Source organism: Peromyscus eremicus, chromosome X, assembly GCF_949786415.1.
Source record: "Peromyscus eremicus chromosome X, PerEre_H2_v1, whole genome shotgun sequence".
Classification (NCBI taxonomy): domain Eukaryota; kingdom Metazoa; phylum Chordata; class Mammalia; order Rodentia; family Cricetidae; genus Peromyscus; species Peromyscus eremicus.
The window spans coordinates 57,898,523-57,916,693 of NC_081439.1; the positions used below are offsets into that span (position 1 = coordinate 57,898,523).

General features: G+C 39.8%; 1 protein-coding gene across 1 annotated transcript in view; it reads left to right on the top strand.

The window, feature by feature from the left end:
* The window catches only part of Chic1 (cysteine rich hydrophobic domain 1), a 44,748-nt gene that overhangs the window by 15,087 nt on the left and 11,490 nt on the right, over positions 1-18,171 (top strand). The window contains exon 3 of the mRNA XM_059251127.1: positions 2,705-2,860. Coding sequence (XP_059107110.1) covers positions 2,705-2,860 — 156 coding nt within the window. The remainder of the gene's footprint in view (positions 1-2,704; positions 2,861-18,171) is intronic.

Genomic DNA, 18,171 nt, shown 5'->3' on the forward strand with positions numbered 1-18,171 from the left:
ATAATATGAAAGTAATTTCGTTCTTTTAAAAAATTGCCTACATCATAGAGTGACTACAGTTATTTATACCCAGTGAAGTTTTTTTGAGGCGGGGAGGAATAAGATAGCAGGGAAAAGCCGTTCTCTAAGCACTCCTCGGCAGTGAGGTAAAGGGTCGTGTTTTTCAGAAAATAGACACATTGTCAGGCCAATAGTGTTTAAGTGCTTAAAGAACACAAATTAAGACTCTTCTTTGGCCTGTAATCTCACCCTGAAATACAGACAGTAGCTCCATTTGCTGAGAGTCTGGTGGACGTTAGGTATTGTGCTAAGTAGCTTTATAGCTGTACCTCATTTGTTCTCAAAAGTTTCCTCACAGGAGGGACCCATGTTACACAGTTATGAGAGAGTAAAAATAAACGCCTGAGGGAAGGAAGGACTCTGGCCCCTCCCAGAACTCTGTGTGTCCCTTAGCTCAGGTAGAAAGTGAAGATGATAACTATTTTTTGAACTGTTTTCTTTCTGTAACTGTTACTTGGTTACTTAGTGATTCCCTGCCATGAGAAGGAAGTTAAATATTGCTGGTTGGGACAGATAAATCTTTAGATAGTGGTTAGGCACCTTGTTTTTTAAAAGAACATCAAAGCACTACAAGAGGAGCAAGCGGAAGAGCATCTGCTTAGCGGGGGCTAGCCCCTGGGTTCCGTCCCTGCTTCTGAGAAGAAGGGAGAGGAAAGAAGCGGAGCAGGGGGAGAATCTCTGAGAAAATCAAAAGCTGAAAAGCATTGAAGTTTCCTTTAGAGTGTAGCAGATTATCCTGTTATTTATAATCGAATGTGTAAGAAAACTGTGGTCTTTCCATGCCCTTCTGATCAATCCCTTTGCCTTCAGAGAAATCAGGCAACGGCTTTCTTTCTCTACATCTGACATGTGATTTACAGACTTTCTTTTTCAAAGTATTCCAACCAAGAAATTCTTTCTAAGCTGGGACTTTCATTTCCGGTGACTATATAAAACAAAGACTATCAGGGTTCAAAAGATGGCTCAGCGGTTAAGAGCACTGGCTGCTCTTCTAGAGGACCTTTGCTCAATTCCCAGCACCCACATGGTGGCTCCCAACCATCTGTAATGGGATCTGATGCCCTCTTCTAGCATAAAGGTGTACATGCGGATAGAGCACTCATAAAATACATGAATAAATTAAAAAATATAAAAAGACTATCATTTCACCTTTTATATGAGGAACCAGGATTCAGAAAAATTAAATGATTTTACCTGCAATTTTCTCAGACATGGCAACAACTAGAAGCCAAGTCTCCTGATTTGGCTTATTAATGTTTTCTGATTTCAATTATAAAGCCTACGTCTGTGGATGACTTTTCTATTTACCCACAGAAATGTCAGTTCAGTAGAATTCTCGGTACACAATAGCTGTCACTGTGTTACGTTTTTAACCGTGTAGATGGAGAATGAAGTCCATTTTCCCCATGTAAACAAAGTTTTAAGCTCTACAGTCTCAAAACTGGTCATTGTTAGCAAAAATAACCATTTCATGAACTGAGTGATTGACTTATGGGTGACACAAACAGTTCTACTAGAGCGTATCTACTTAATGTTTTCATTGTGATGGTGCTGAATTGGATCTTTATAGCATCCATTAATATGTCTATTTGTGTGGATTCTAAGACATCTTTGCTAAAAAATTTTAAAAAAAAACATGACAAAGCAACTCCTCTAGTACAGCCTTTTATGTGGAAGAGTGAAGCTTTTAGGTTTGTGATGTCAGACATTGTCATGGGGCTTTCATTTTACAGCAACTTATTTTTCTACCAACATCCTAAGTTTTGTTTTCACAACAAAGGCTGAACTTTTCCCCTTGAATTTACTGTTTGCCAACTTTCTGAGTAATGCAGAAACATGATTTCACTGAAAGCAGACTATTTTTAGTGTACCTTGGAATCATGTAATTTACAAGGGGAATTTTTGATATAAATCTTAACTCCATGGGTCGTGCTCGTGCCTTTGAATCGACTCTGTCATTGTTTATAGAGAAGCAACTGCTTGCAGGAACGGAGGTAGTAACTAGAAATACTGAATTTGTGTAGACTCTTCAACCTTCAAAACTCAGAGTGCTTAGGAATCGGATATGTACTGAATACCAACAGACTGCTTTAAACATAATTACCAGATATTATCTCTTGTTAATGTATTTCCCTGCAATTAGCAGCGAATTTAACTGTTTTATTGCAGATTTGCCAGAATGAAAAGGTGTTAAGAGTTTATTTTTTTTTCAGAGTAACTCGGGATTATTATCAAAGGCTATTTTTAATTCCATCTCCTCTGGTTAGTAGTTTGGTTTTTCTTCTTGTCTTATGCTTCTAACCATAACTCAGCTTTCAGTCAGGGTGCCTGAAGATGGTGAGTACCATTGCCTTAACAAGAATGTCTGCTAACAAAAGTGCTTGATTGATGGGTTTCCCTTGCTATCAGCCGGGTTGCTTTTAGTTGATTGTTGGTCATTTCAGAGCATTGTGGGTATGACATGAAGTTCTACAACCATGAAATCATATTGCTTCACTTAATTATGTCTTCCGAGAGTATGTGATACAGATTTATGGAGAGAATATATTGAGACATTGAAATGTTTCTGATAAGACATTTTCCTTAGGATTGGGGGTAGTGGGAATCTGTCCACAAACTCATAAAGTTAGTCCCCCTGTTTTAGGTGGCTCCAGAAGAATTTAAGACCAGCATTGGCCGTGTGAACTCATGTCTGAAAAAGGCTCTCCCAGTCAATGTGAAATGGCTGCTGTGTGGATGTCTCTGCTGCTGCTGTACCCTGGGGTGCAGCCTGTGGCCTGTTATTTGTCTCAACAAAAGAGTGAGTATAACCAGGCTATTGTATAACAATAAAAAGAGCTGCCATTTATTGGATATTTATTATGTGTTAGAACTGTTTCCATTTACTTTACATGATTTATGTAATTCCCATAACAATCCTGTCCTTATTTTAAAGCTGAAGCTCTGGGAAGCGAGAGTGAGCCACTTGTTCAAGCCTTTATCAATACTTTATCACTTAATATGAGTTTCCACCACTTGAAATAAATGCAGTGTAATTGAATGTACTCAAGTAAATATATATGGATTGCTTCTTTAAAAAAGAAACCCCGAAAGGATGACTTCAATAGTTCTGAGCTACTGGTATACCAGGAGAGCATCTTTGGCTCTCTGAAGCCCATCAAAAGAACCAGCAATCCTCAAAGGTGGAGAAAGCCCTTAGCTTTGAACATGTCACAGTAACTTTCCAAAATAACCTTTTTAGTTGTGTCATGAATTTAGGACACTGCCTTAATTTTGTCTTCTTTAAAATTATATTTTTATTTCAGGACTGTTTTCCTCAGTGGGAAGACATCTTTGAAAAATCTGATTAATGGGCTAGGAATATAGCTCAGTGGCAGAGGGCTTGTCCAGCCCATGTGAGGCCCTAAGTTCAGTTCCCAGAAATGGAAATAAAAATGTAATTACAGGGCCTAGAGAGATGGGTAAGAGCACTTCGTGTGCAAGTGTGAGGACCTGAGTTTAAATCCAAAACCCATGTCAAAAGCCAGGCGTGGGTGGAGACAGAAGGCTCACTGGGTCTTGCTGGCCGTCAGCTTCCCTCCAGGTTCAACAAGAGATTCTGTCTCAAGGAACTAGGAGGAGTTAAAATAGGACATCTTCCTTTGACCTCCACAAGATCACACAGGCACATGCCTTTACATACTCACCACATGCATGTGTACACACACACACACACACACACACACACACACACACACACACACACACACAAATTAAATTGTTGTTAAATCCAAACACCCATTTTACCTAAAGTTCTTTGCCTGGTACCTACTGATGTTTTGTTTAAACTTGTAAATAATAATTGGTCAACTAAATCAAATATAGCATTATAAGTTGAAAATATTCTCAAGAAATATTCATTTTATCTTGCATTTTCTCTTAAGCTCTTTCATGATTACTTCAAAAAGACAGATAATAAAATGTCAGCTTTATGACTTTTTTTTCCTTAACCTAGAGCTCTGTGCATGGTAGGCAGGTGCTCTACCACCAAGTCATAGCTCCAACCCTTGTTTTTATTTTGAGACAGGGTCCCATTAAGTTACCAAGGCTGATTTTTTTTGAGACAGGGTCTCACTGTGTAGTCCTGGCTACTCTGGAACTCACTATGTAGATCTGTCTGCATCTGCCTTTGCCTCCTGAGTGCTGAGATTAAATATTCACACTCCCACACACCTGGCCAGGGCTGATCTTAAACTCCCTCTGTGGCCCAGGGAGGCCTTGAGCTCCTGGTCTTTGTGCCTTAGCCTCCTTAGCAACTGGGATTATAGACATGCGTCACCAAGTCCAGCTCCCCTATGACTTTTTAAATGGAAAAATGAAGCACTTTACTGATTCCCTGGTGGTTATTAAAAACACCAGTAGATCAGAGCTTTGCTTTAAATAGTTTAATGTGTTTGTCAAAGCAAGTATTTTCAACTGGCTTTGTATAAGTTTAAAAAGGCAAAGCTGACAGCATAAAATTTTTAATTGTGTCTTTTAGAAGTTACACTCAATAACTTCTACCCCATTATTTTAAAGCTTCAGTGTGAATTAATCATTTGGATTTTCCATCATATAAATATAGCCAGTCTCAATTACTTAGAAACAAGGTTTTTGGTTTTAATGTTACCAAGAATGTTTTTCTTCCATGATTTATGTATGCTTTTGTCTATCTCAGTACCTGCACCAGAGGGTCTGAAAGATTTTTTTTCCAGTCATGTGTTTCTGCTATGAGTATTTCTAGTAGACTATTCAGTGAAAGCTGAGATGATGCTGATTCTCCGATATCTTTCTTTCTGCTGTTGCTTTGGTTAACTAAGAGTTTATACTGGAGCCAGCAGGATAGCTCAGCTAGTAAAGGTGATTGGTGCCAAGCCTGATAACCTGAGTTCAATCTCCAGACCAACATGGAGAAGAGAGAACCAACTCCCACATATTGTCTCTGACCTCCACATGCATGCATACACTCACACACACACACACACACACACACACACACACACACACACACACACACACGAGCATCTTGCAATTTAAAAAACGATCACTTATGAGACTTGAGACATGGTTCACAGTTTAAAAGAGTTTACTGCTTTTCCAGATGACCCAAGTTCAAGTTTTAGACCCATGTCAGGAGGCTTGTAACTCCAGTTCCAAGGGATCTAGAGTTTTATTCTGGCCTCCATGGGCACCCTCACAAACATGGCATACATACACACACATTTTTAAAAATAAAATAATAAATCTTCAGAAATGACAATTCAGGCTGGGGATAAAGTAGAGTGCTTACTGCACATGCACAAAGCCCGAAGTTCAATCCCCAGGACCACATAAACCAGGCCTGGTAACACATGTTTAATCCCAGCACTTGAGGTGAAAGCAGTAGGAGTGAGGTTGAAGGCTATCCTTGGCTACATAGTACATTTGAGGCCAGGCTGGGCTACATGCGACCCTGTCTAAAAATATCCTTTAGTGTATATTTGCAGACCATTACCCCAAGAGCCAAACCACTCCTCTATATTGTTGAACATTTAGAATAATTCTCAGCATTTAAAAAGTAAAATACTGAAACTAGAGATATAGACCACTGAGACAGCCCTTGCCTAGAGTGTGTGAAGTCCTGGATTGTACCCCTGGCACCTCATTAATTAATTAACTAGTTTTACAAGAAAATTTGTGCTATCCAGCCAGCTTCTCCTTCTAAGCTAGAGACCTGAGAAGACTGGAGTTGAGTGAGAGTCCACTGTAGCCTCGAAGGTACGTGGGTCCAGTGAGTTCCACTTACCCCTCTTACATGAACCACAGAAGCAGCTCTGGTTTCATGTTCAGCTTTGAGACCTGCTCGTGTCACTACCCTTACATATGAAATTACTTTAAACCTTTCCTGTTTTTTACTTTGAGACCTGCTCGTGTCACCACCCTTACATATGAAATTACTTTAAACCTTTCCTGTTTTTTACTTTGAGCCTTGATAAATTGAGAGGGCTATTTCGAAGGGAAGATCTATTCTCATAATGCAAATATGATGATGTTTTATGAGGTAGAGCTTGTAACTACCATCATACTTGATTCTGTGTCTGTGGGGTTTTATTGAAGTGTTTAAACAAAGAGTAAAAACAAAAGCCCTACCCATACATCATGTCAAATAGAAAAGGTATTTGGCTTTGTTGGGAAAGACAAATAGTTCTACCTGAAATTTGTATTCAAGCTTCTTATTTGTGTCTTTCACAGAGTACATGTGTGCTCTTATTGCAAAGAAGACATGAAGCTATTCTATACAATGCTATAACTGAGATGTAACCTGCCTTTGAAGCTTTTGGGGGTGTTTTTTTGAGACCATGTCCCCTATCCCAGGCTGGCCTTGAACTGACTATGTAGTTGAGGATGGCCTTGAACTTGTGATCCTGCATCCACCTCCTGAATGCTAAGATTATAGGCTACTATAGTACTAGTAGGCCTAGTTTATATAGTGCTGGGAATGGAACCCTGGGCTTTTAAGTGCATGTTGGGCAAGCGCTATAGCAACTAAGTTACATCCATAGCTCCAACCACTATCTTTTATCTTCTGCTGAACATTTGCCTATAGTCATATATAAGAAAATAATTGTGTTTATAACATATAAATAATACGAAGGGTTAATGAGTGTGCTCCCCCACCCGCTTTTTGGTCAGCTTTACTGGCTAACAGCTGTACTCCGTAAGATTTTATTTTCTTTCTTTTTTGAGATGGAGTCTTACTGTGTAACCCTGACTGTCCTAGAACTCACTATGGAGACCAGGCTCACCTCAAATTCACAGAGATCTACTTGTCTTTGATTCTTGAGTGCTGGCATTAAAGGCATGCATAACCATGCTCAGCTGTGTGTAAGATTTTCATCTGCTTTCCAAAGTACAGTAGTTAATACTGAGCTAACTTGATACATAGTCAGTCGGAGAGTCACCTAGCCAGTAATTTTTCAAATACCTTTTTGACAAAGAATTTACATATCATGAAACTTACTCATATTAAGAAGATGAACCATGTGGTTGGAGAGATGGCTCAGCAGTTAAGAGTACTGGCTGCTCTTCCAGAGGAGCTGGGTTCAATTCCCAGCAACCACATGGTGGCTCACAACCATCTACAATGGGATCTGATGCCCTCTTCTAGTGTGCAACATGCACACAGAGCACTCATATATGTTAAGCACATAAATAAATCTTTTTTAAAAGATGAATCATTTAGTTTTAGTATATTTACAAATAGTGCTTGTGTGACCATTGCTACACAGTCTAACTTTAGAACATTTCCTTCATTTTATTTTTTTTTATTTTTTTTATTTTTTATTTTTTGTTTTTTTCGAGACAGGGTTTTTCTATGTAGCTTTGCGCCTTTCCTGGAACTCACTTGGTAGTCCAGGCTGGCCTCGAACTCACAGAGATCCGCCTGGCTCTGCCTCCCGAGTGCTGGGATTAAAGGCGTGCGCCACCACCGCCTAGCCATTTCCTTCATTTTAAAAGGAAATCTTGGGATCATTTGTAGTGAGTACAGATTTCTCCCCAGTCCCCCTCCCAATCGCAAGCAAGTTCAATCTACTTTCCCTCTCATGTTTCCTTTACATTACTTTACATTTTTTGTATTTATATTTTTCATAAATATAAAATTATATTTATAGTATAAATTTTTATATTGTACTTTATATTATAAATATATTTTTACTTTATAAATTTATATTTCCTTTATATTCCTATATATTACTTCATGGCTGCCTTTGAAACCAAGAATAGTTGCTTTTATTGGGTAGAAACACATACAAAACTTGCCTGTGAAGTGACTTTCAAGTATATAATTCGATGGCATTAAAACTATTATCACTGTCATACAGCCATCACCATTCTGCAGTTGCAGAACTTTTTCATCATCCCTAAGGAAAAACCCCATGCCCATTAAGCAGTTCTTCTCCATTTCTCATCGCCTCAGGAAGTTAAGAAGCGCTCCCTCCTCTTGATCTTTCAGAAGAGTTTTAAAAGAATTAATATTAATTCTTAAATATACTTGGGAGACTGTACTATGAAAGCCTGGGACGTACTGTGTTGGCAACGGTTTGATTTGCATGCACTCTCTTGACTTGGCTTAGTCAGATTTACTCAGGCTTATTCAGATTTTGTATTTTTAATTTTTTTTTAACATCTCAACCGAAGTTTCCCTCCCTCCTCTCCCAGTATCTCCCCAAATGGAATCAATTTTAGGAATTTGTCTAGCTTATCTAGGTTATCTGCATAGCATTCTTCTTGTATCCTCCCCTGCTCCTCATTCCTATAAGGTTGATCGTAAAATTCCTGGCTTAGTCATTTGAGTCTTCTCTTGTCGCTAGATGTTTAGCATATTTGTCAGTATGTTCAAAGACAGGATCTTTTGGTGTTTTGTTTTGTTCCTACTCTTTTTCTTTTTATCTTTCTTCCGATGCCTTTGGATTTAAGTTGCTAGCTTTTCTAATTCCTTAAGGTATGTATTAGGTTATTGATTTGAGACTAGCCTTCTTTTTTCCCACCGTCATGTATACTTCCTCTTCCCTCTAAGCATTGCTTTAGTTGCAGCCTCTAAGTTTAGCATGTAGTAGTTTGTTTTCATTCACTATTTTCTGCTTTGCTTGTGGGTTCTTTGAACTATTCATTGCTTCAGGATATGGTGTTTAATTTCTTCCTTTGTGAATTTCTTTGTTGAGCTGCATAGTTGTTTTGTCCATTATTGAAAGTAGAATATCAAAGTCGCTATTGTTCTAGAATTACCTAATTCTCACTTTAGTCAATTTTTAAACATTCTTTTTCATTATTTTTTTATTGTATGTATGTTCATAATAGTTAAGTCTTGATAGATTTATTCTCTGATTTATCAGCTTACATTATTAGTGACTGAACGTTTTTGTCTTCACCAAATTCATCATGTTGAAGTCCTAACCCTGAAGGGTAGAGTCTTTATGAGATTATTGCCCTTATATGAAAAGATAAAAGAGTTCTCTCTCCCCATCCTCCACCCACTTTGCCTCTCCATCTCTGTCTCTCCTTGTGATATGAAGAGACATATAAAGCAAGCTCTCAGAACTCTAGCAAGAAGCCCCTCACCAGAACTCAACCGTGCTGACTTCTTGATCATAGATTTCAAGCCTCCAGAACTGGGAGATACAAATTTCTGGGTTTTTTTTTCCTTTTATTGAAAATAGATAATGTGTTCTTTTTGTTGCATAATATATCCTGATTATGATTTCCCCTCCCTTTACCCCTCATAGTTCCTCTCTACCTTCCCTCCCCTCTGGATCCACTCCCTTTTCTGTTTCTCATTAGAAAAGAACAGGCTTCTAAGAGATAACAAAACATAATAAAATAAGATAGAACAAAAACTATCACATTGAAGTTTGACAAGACAAACCAACAGAAGGAAAAAAGGCCAAGAGAAGGCACAAGAATCAGAGACCCACTCATTCACTCACTCAGGAATCCCATAAAAACACTAACCTGGGCAGCTATACAAATTTAAACCAGTATATGCAGTTTTGTTACACTGTCTGAACAGTTTAATTCATGTGTGTGTGTATATATGTATTGTCTATCTTTTTTTTTTCATTTGTATGTTGTTCTTTTCCTTTTACTCAAAGTCTACTGTGCCCTCAGAAGGTATTGGATGTCCTGGAACTGGAGTTATAGATGGTTGTGAGCTGCCATGTGGGTGCTGAGAACTGAACTCAGGTTCTCTGCAAGAACAACAAGTGCTCTTAACTTCTGGGCCATCTCTCCAGCCCTTGTCCTTTTACTTTCAATCTATTTGTCTCTCTAGATCTAAATTTAGTGTCATGTAGACAATATATAGATGGGTCATACCTTTAATCTATTCTGAAAATCTCTTCATTTTCATTGAGAATTTAATTTGTTTACTTTTAAGGTAACTAATGACAATGTATTAATTTGTTGATGCTTTGGTAACAAAATATCACAGACAAGATGACTTAAACAACTAAAATGTATTTCCTCAAAGTTCTGGATTCTAGGAGCCTAAGATAAAGATGTCTCCAACATCTGTGCATGATGGAGCACACCTTTAATCTCAGCATTTGGGAGGCTAAAGCAGGCATATTTCTGTGAATTTCAAGGGCTGCATAGAGTTTTATGGCTAACCAGGGCTACATAATGAGTGAGACCCTGTCTCTTGATTTTAAAAAAATGTCTCCAAAAGGATTGTTTTTCTGAGTCTTTTGGGCAATTAATTACAGTCTCGTCCCTGCATATTCACATGTCTCTCTGTGCATGTCTGATTCTTAATCTCTTCTTCCTGGAAGAATTCCAGTCAATAAATTTATAAACGCAAGTTCCATTTGTTTTTGGGATACCATCTTACAAGGACTCCAGTTTGCAGTAAGGCTCATTAAGGAAGGGAATGGCTCAGTTGCCTTTAGCCTACTGGCTATGGGTGGGTTAGGACTTCTGTTGGTCTTTTCTGTGTCGAACATACAGATTACAAGCCCAGTGCCCCTTTGAGATCTTTGGCAGCAGTTAACTCTGCAGCTCACACACAATTAAGCCTGTATGATAATGAGTATTCAAAGACTGGTAATGCCTGGGGGGCGCTCACAAATCTAAGACAGAGCACCTGTGTGGCCTGGGCAGGTGTCTCCATGACAGGTAAGGTGACCTGCTGATGTCCCACGCAACCTAAGTCAGAAGCTCATTTATTAGTAAAAGGGGAACCTGTAGGTCCCTGGCCCCCATTTTGGGTAACTGTTGCCTTGCTTGCTGACCTTGACCTTGATATCCTCCCTATGCTAATTCCCTGCCAGGTTCCACCCTCCTGAATGCTTAAGGGAAGTTCCTTGTCTGTGTATCCTGCATAATGGGTGTTAACAGCTTAGATGCAAGATTGTCAAACATCAGTAGCGAAATTCTGCCCTCTGGGGTTCTCCCATTGTACTGTAAGCCTGTATTTAAGACCTCCTCCCTCCTTCAATAAACGGTATTTGGCATTAAAAAAAAAAAGAATTCCAATCATAACCAGGTATGGTGCCTCATGCCTGTAATCTCAGCACTCAAGAGGTAGAGGCAGGAGGATCAGGAGTTCAAGGCCAGCTTCAGCTACCTAGCTAATTTGATGCTAACCTGGTACCCTGTCTCAACAACAAGGCAAACCAATCATATTATACCACATCAATAAGACTTCATTTGAACTGGACTACATCCTTCAATTCCCTATTTCCACATACAATTGCTTTACAAGATACCGGGGGTTGAGACTTCAACATGAATTTTCAGAGAACAGAATTCAGCTTATAAAGATCTCCTTTTTCAATTTTGCTATTTGTTTTTTATCTGTCATACTTTTAATTGTCACTCAATTCCTCTTACCTCCAGTGGTGGTTTGAATGATAATATCCTCCATAATATCAGATGTTTAAGTACTTTGACCTCAGTTGGTGGCACTGTTTGGATAAGTTTAGGAGGTGTGGTGTAGCTGAAGTTTTCCGGGTCCCACCTGGCTTCCGCGGCCCTGAAGCTGCTTGGACCCAAGTAAACACACAGAGGCTTATATTCATTAAACTGCTTGGCTATTAGCTTGGGCTAACTATTGACTAGCTCTTACACTTAAATTAACCCATAATTCTTATTTATGTTTAGCCATGTGGCTTGGTACCTTTTCTCAGTTCTGCTTCACATCTTGCTTCCTCTGTGTCTGGCTGGTGACTCCTGACTCAGCCTTCCTGTTTCCAGAATTCTCTTCTCTGCTTGTTCCGCTTATACTTCCTGCTTGGCTACTGGCCAATCAGCATTTTATTTATCAACCAAATCAGAGCAACACATTCACAGCATACAAAAAGACATCCTCAGCAGTGTGGCCTTGCTGAAGGAAGTATGTCACTGGGGGTGGGCTTTGACGTTTTATTCCCAGTTCTCTACTCTGCACTTATGGTTCAAGATGTCAGCCCTCAGCTTCCTGCACCTGCCACCATGCCTTCCCTGTAGCATGAATCTTAAAAGTTCTTATTAATAAAATCAAACCCAGAGCCAAGTATTGGGGTGAAGCTGGTAGATCAGAGAGACAGAACAAGCCACAGCTAACCTCACCTGGCCAACTTCTCAGCTGGTCTTGTTTCCTCAGACTGGAAGCTTCTGTGTCCTCATCCCAATGGCTCTCAGCTGAACTATGTTGCTCCAAAGCCTGAAAGCTTAACCAGACAAATGCTTCTAGTTTCTGGTCCTCACACCTTATAAACCTTTCTGCTTTCTACCACCACTCCCTGGGATTAAAGGCGAGTCACCATGCCTGGCTGTTTCCAATGCGGCCTTGAACTCACAGAGATCCGGAGGGATTTCTGTCTCTGGAGTGCTAGGATTAAAGGCGTGTGCTAACATTTTCTAGCCTAAGTATCTTGTGGCTTTTCTGTTCTCTGACCCCAGATAAGTTTATTAAGGTGCACAATATTTTGGGGAACACAATACCACCACACTTCCCTTTGCCATCATTGAGTCTAGCCTTCTGGAACTGTAAGCCCAAATAAACTCTTCTTTAATTTGCCTTGGTCATGGTGTTTTATTGCAGCAGAAGGAATCTTATTGCAGCTCCTTATCTTATGTATAACTGATTTTTGTTGTGAAGTATTGTTTGGTTTAATTTTCATGTTCTATGGTAAAATACCTGACAAAGGCAACTTAAAGAAGGAAGGAAGGATTTATTTTGGCTCATGATTTCAAGGAATATAGTCTATCGAGTCAGGGATGACATGGTGTTGCAACTCTGTCCATGGCATCAAGAATTTGCAGCTTGAGCCAGTGTGCTACCTTTAATCCAAAGCACTCAGGAGGCAGAGGCAGGTGGATCTCAGTGAGTTTGAGGCCAGCCTGGTCTGCAAAATGAGTTCCAGGACAGCCAGAATTGTTACACAAAGAAACCCTAACTCAAGAAGAAGAAGAAGAGGAAGAGGAGGAGGAGGAAGGAGGAGGAGGAGGAGGAGGAGGAGGAGGAGGAGGAGGAGGAGGAGGAGGAGGAGAAGAAGAAGAAGAAGAAGAAGAAGAAGAAGAAGAAGAAGAAGAAGAAGAAGAAGAAGAATTTGCAGCTCATTCACGGCATGGTTGATCAGGAAGTAGAGAACTCAGGTCAGAAGCATGACCAGGCTAGACCCTTCAAAGGCCTACCTCAGTGACCCACCTCTACCAGCCATGTCTCTTTGCCCAAAGGTTCCACAACCTCTCAAGACAGCAACATTAGCTGGGGATCAAGGGTTCAGACACATGAGCCTACAGGTTCATTTCACATTCAACAACCATGTATCTTCTGATTTCTTTTTGTGTATGTTTTTTGTTATTTTCTTATTGGTTCCAATTAACCCCAATGCTATAGAACAATCCTTTTCTTTTTTTTTTTTTTTTTTTTTTTTGGTTTTTCGATACAGGGTTTCTCTGTGTAGCTTTGCGCCTTTCCTGGAACTCACTTGGTAGCCCAGGCTGGCCTCGAACTCACAGAGATCCGCCTGGCTCTGCCTCCCGAGTGCTGGGATTAAAGGCGTGCGCCACCACCGCCCGGCTGAACAATCCTTTTCTATACTTATGAATATGTATTACTCTCACTGATTAATAAAAAGATGACAGGCTGGTAGCTGTGCAGGAAGTCAGGTGGAAAAGCCAAACTGAGAATGATGGGAAGAAGGAGGGCAGAATCAGGGGGACACCAGCCAGCTGCCCAGGAAACAAGACGTGCTAGAGGAATAAAGCCACAAGCCATGTGGCAATACATAGATTAATAGAAAGGGATTAAGTTGTAAGAGCTAGTTAGTAACATGCCTAAGCTATCTGCTGAGCATTTATAATTATATAAGCCTCTGTGTGGGTAATTTGGGAAGTAGCTACCAGGTATTTAGGAACAGGCAGTCAGGACAGGAAACGTCCTTTTACATGCCAACCTTATAACACACTAGTTTGACTAAATACCATTTAGCTTTAATAGTTCACAGACTCTGCTCCTATGTATGTCCTCACCTCTGCCTTTATGTTGTTATTGTCCCAGGTTACATCTTGAGTATTATGGGCCCTTTAATACAGATAGATAATTTTCATTTTATGATTCATCTTCTAAATCCAAAGAGACATTACCAACTAAAATGCAACAGAACTGTTTTTTTTTATATGTATTCATATCTTTGGTATTTTATTGGTGGTATCATTTCATTTCAACTTAAAGGACTCCCTTTAGAATCTCTTAACAGGCAGTTCATATGACAATGAGCTCCTTCATCCCTGTTTGGGGATTTTTAAAATTTCTCCCTTTTGTGAAAGGATAATTATTTTTTAGACATAGAATTTTAGGTTGACAATTTTTCTTTCAGCACTTAAGATATATCAGCCCAGTGCTTCTGACCTTCCTGGCCTCTGATGTGAAATGAGTTGTTCATCTCGTTATGGCTTCCTTGAAACAGATTACTTCTCTCTAGCTGCATTCAAGTTTATGGTTTTGACTTGTAATAGTTTTATTACACATTGCCTTTTTACTTAGAATTCATTCGGCCTCTTAAGAGTGTAGCTGAAATTTTCCTGTGTCCTGGCCCGCAGTCAAATCTCTCTCACCCACCAGTCCTGCAGCCGCTAAGACCCAAGTAAACACACAGAGGCTTATATTATTTACAAACTGTATGGCCATTAGTTCAAGCTTATTACTGACTAGCTCTTTCACTTAAACTCAGCCCATTTCTGTTAATCTATATGTCACCACGTGTTCCATGGCTTTACCTGTGTGCCATTACATGCTGCTTCCTGGACAGCAGGACATCCCACAGCATAAGAGTTCTCTGTTCTTCTCAATAAATTCAAATTAATATGTACTGTCACTTGGTTTCAGATTTATAAGCTTCCTTAGTGGGGCTGGAGAGATGGCTCAGTGGTTAAGAGGATTTGCTCTTGTAGAGGACCCAGGTTCAGTTCCCAGCACTCACATGACAGCTCACAATCTTCCATGTTCTATAATTCCAGTTCCAGAAGGTCTGACACCCTCTTCTGTCCTTCTCAAGCACCAGACACAACTATGGTACACATGTATTTATGCAAGCAAAACACTCATACACAGAAAATAAAAATTAAAAACTTAAAATCCTTAGCCTGTCTTGTAAGTCTTTATGCAGTAGATACTGTCAGTTTTTATTGTGTGTGTTTGATTTTACTAGCATTTATTTTCTAGATCTATTTCATGTTTAATTACATGCAGGGCAGTTAATATACACATGAATACAGGTACCCACACAGCCCGGAGACATCAGATCCCTCTGGAGCTAGTTATAGGCAGTGCTGAGCTTTGAGATATGGGTGCTGGGAGTCAAAATCAGGTCCTATGGAAGAGCTACAAGCACTCTTAACCACTGAGTTAAGAGTTAGTTTATTTATTATATATAGTTAGTTAGAGTTATTATATATCCAACCCAGTTAGTATATTTCTTAAGCAATATTAGGTTTATGGAATAAAATGAGCAAAAATACAGAAGTCCCATAAACCTGTTATCCCCTACTGTTGGCATCTTGTGTTAGTGTGATGCTATTTTTATAATTGATGAGCCATTGTTGCTACATTATAATTAAGTCAAGTTCATGGTCTCCATTAGGGTTCATTCTGTAGTCTACATTTTATGGGTTTTTGACAGCTAATTATTCTATCTGTCATCACAGTGTCATACAGAATAGTAGTTTCACTGCCCTAAGTATCTACTGTACTATACCTGTTCCTCCCTCTCTCCCACTTCCAAATCCTGTGCAATCACTGAAATTTTGTCTCTAATGTTTCTGTTTCTTCTAGAAACATATGCTTAAAGTTGTTTCAGATAGTCTTTTTATACCAGCTTCCTCCACTTACCAGTATATATTTAAAGTTCTTTAACTTTTTTTTTGGCTTGGTAGCTCATTTCACCAGATCTATCCTTGATGGTCACTGGATAATATCACTCTGTTTAAGTATACCATGCTTTGTTTATCATCTGTTCACCTATTGAAGGTCATCTTAGTTGCTTCAAGACTTGGCAATCGGGGTTGGGGATTTAGCTCAGTTGGTTCGGTCCTCAGCTGTGGGGAAAAAAAAAAGACTTGGCAATCATAAAGGTGAGTCAGCAGATCTTTGAAAATCATTTGAATAAGTTCCAAGAGGGGTGACGCTGATCATTCAGTAGGAGTATGTTTAGCTTTGAAAACTGCCTTCCATAGTATCAATCCATTCTGCATTCCTACAAGCAGTGAATATAACTTCTGTTTCTCCACATCATTATCCCCAGCATTTGGTGGTGTCAGTATTTTAGATTTTGGTCATTCTAACACATGTTCAGTGATATTTCACAATTGATCTGATTTCCAGTTCTACAGAGCATATGACATTGAGCAGATTTGTGTATGTGTGTGTGTGTGCTTACTTGCCATTTATGTACCTTCTTTGAAGAGGGTTCTATTCATAATATATGTCTGTTTGGGAATTTGGTGGTGGTGGTGTTTTTTAATTTGGGGGTTTTGTAGTTTGGGTATTTTGTCTTTGTCTCACTTTGTAGACTAGGCTGGTCTCTAACTCAGAGAGAGAGATTGACCTGTCTCTGCCTCCCAAATGCTAGGATTAAAAGCATGTGCCACCATGCCCAGCTATCCCCATTTTTAATAGCCCAGTTATGGGATGCCTCCAGAAGAAGAAAAAAAAAGACTGCACACCTTCCAGAGTATACTCACCTATCCATTTTCAGAGGGATACCATTTTCTACCAAGACAGGGGCTGAGGGAGCTATGTCTAATTTTAATTGTTTTTCTTTTAATACTGTTCAACTTTTTAAAACAATCCATATACTTTACATGCCAATAGTCTTCAAGATAAGTATTTTGCAAATATTTTCTCCGAGTCCACTGCTTATCTTATTTTCATAAAAATTAACTATACCAGCCGGGGGGGCGCATGCCTTTAATCCTAGCACTCGGGAGGCAGAGGCAGGCAGATCTCTGTGAGTTCGAGGCCAGCCTGAGCTACAGAGTGAGTTCCAGGACAGGCTCCAAGGCTACACAGTGAAATCCTGTCTGGAAAAACCGAGAGAGAGAGAGAGAGAGAGAGAGAGAGAGAGAGAGAGAGAGAGAGAAATTAACTATATGTAGCATGAATCTTAAAAAGTCTTATTAATAAGAACAAACCTGGAGCCAGGTATTGGGGTGAACGCTGGAAGATCAGAGAAACAGAACAAGCCACAGCTAACCTCACCTCGCTGAGGAATATGGGCATGGTTTTCTTAAAATTACTTCCTGCTTTCTAGGGGTGAAGACATCTTTAGGGGATCCTGAAAAGAAAAATTTGGGGTTAATTGTCAAGTCCTGGGAGAAGTAGTTGTATGTCCAGTATCTGCATAATGGGAAAATGTAGGGCTTGTCTCAAGTCCTTGTTCGAGTAGTCTATGAATCTGGATCACCTCAGCTAGCCATCTTGAAATTTTCCTGAACAGTTTGTAGTCCAAAGTCAATCTTTTGGTGGTGTTAATCAGCTTAGTGGCTTTACCATAGTCCTTGTGGAGTCATCGTTGTGGGGTCTCGTCATCCTTTTGAAGATTTCAAAGTTGCTGTTAGGCATGGCCATAGTTCCCTGCAGACTTTTTTTTGTGTGTGCCTCCTCTGTGGTTTGGAGCAATCACAGTCTGATAAATGTCTGTCTCTCAGAACCATGAATGTTCTTCCCTAGAAGAGAATATCTTCACAGCAATTTCTCCCCACCATTTGTCTTGCAAAACTTTTCCAAACTGACCTTTGCCAATGCTTTCTTGTAACACAATGGTCCTGGCAATTCTTTTCTAAACAAGCAGCAGTAAACCCTTTGTCCCAGGTAGCAGCATCACTGTAGTCACCAACAGGATGAGAAGGAGCCAGCAACTTGGAGCAGCAGTCGCTGCCTCCATGGTCCCACCATCACCTTTGGGGCTCAGACCTGGCTGAAACTTCTCTTTAGCAAGCCTCCTAGGCTGGCCTCAAACTCGGGATCTTCCTGCCTCTCCCTCCTTCAGCAAATCCAACCAGTGTGCTCCACCACAACTGGCAGAGGGTAGCTCGGGTCTGAACTGGGGCCCCGCAAGGCCACAGGCAAGTAGC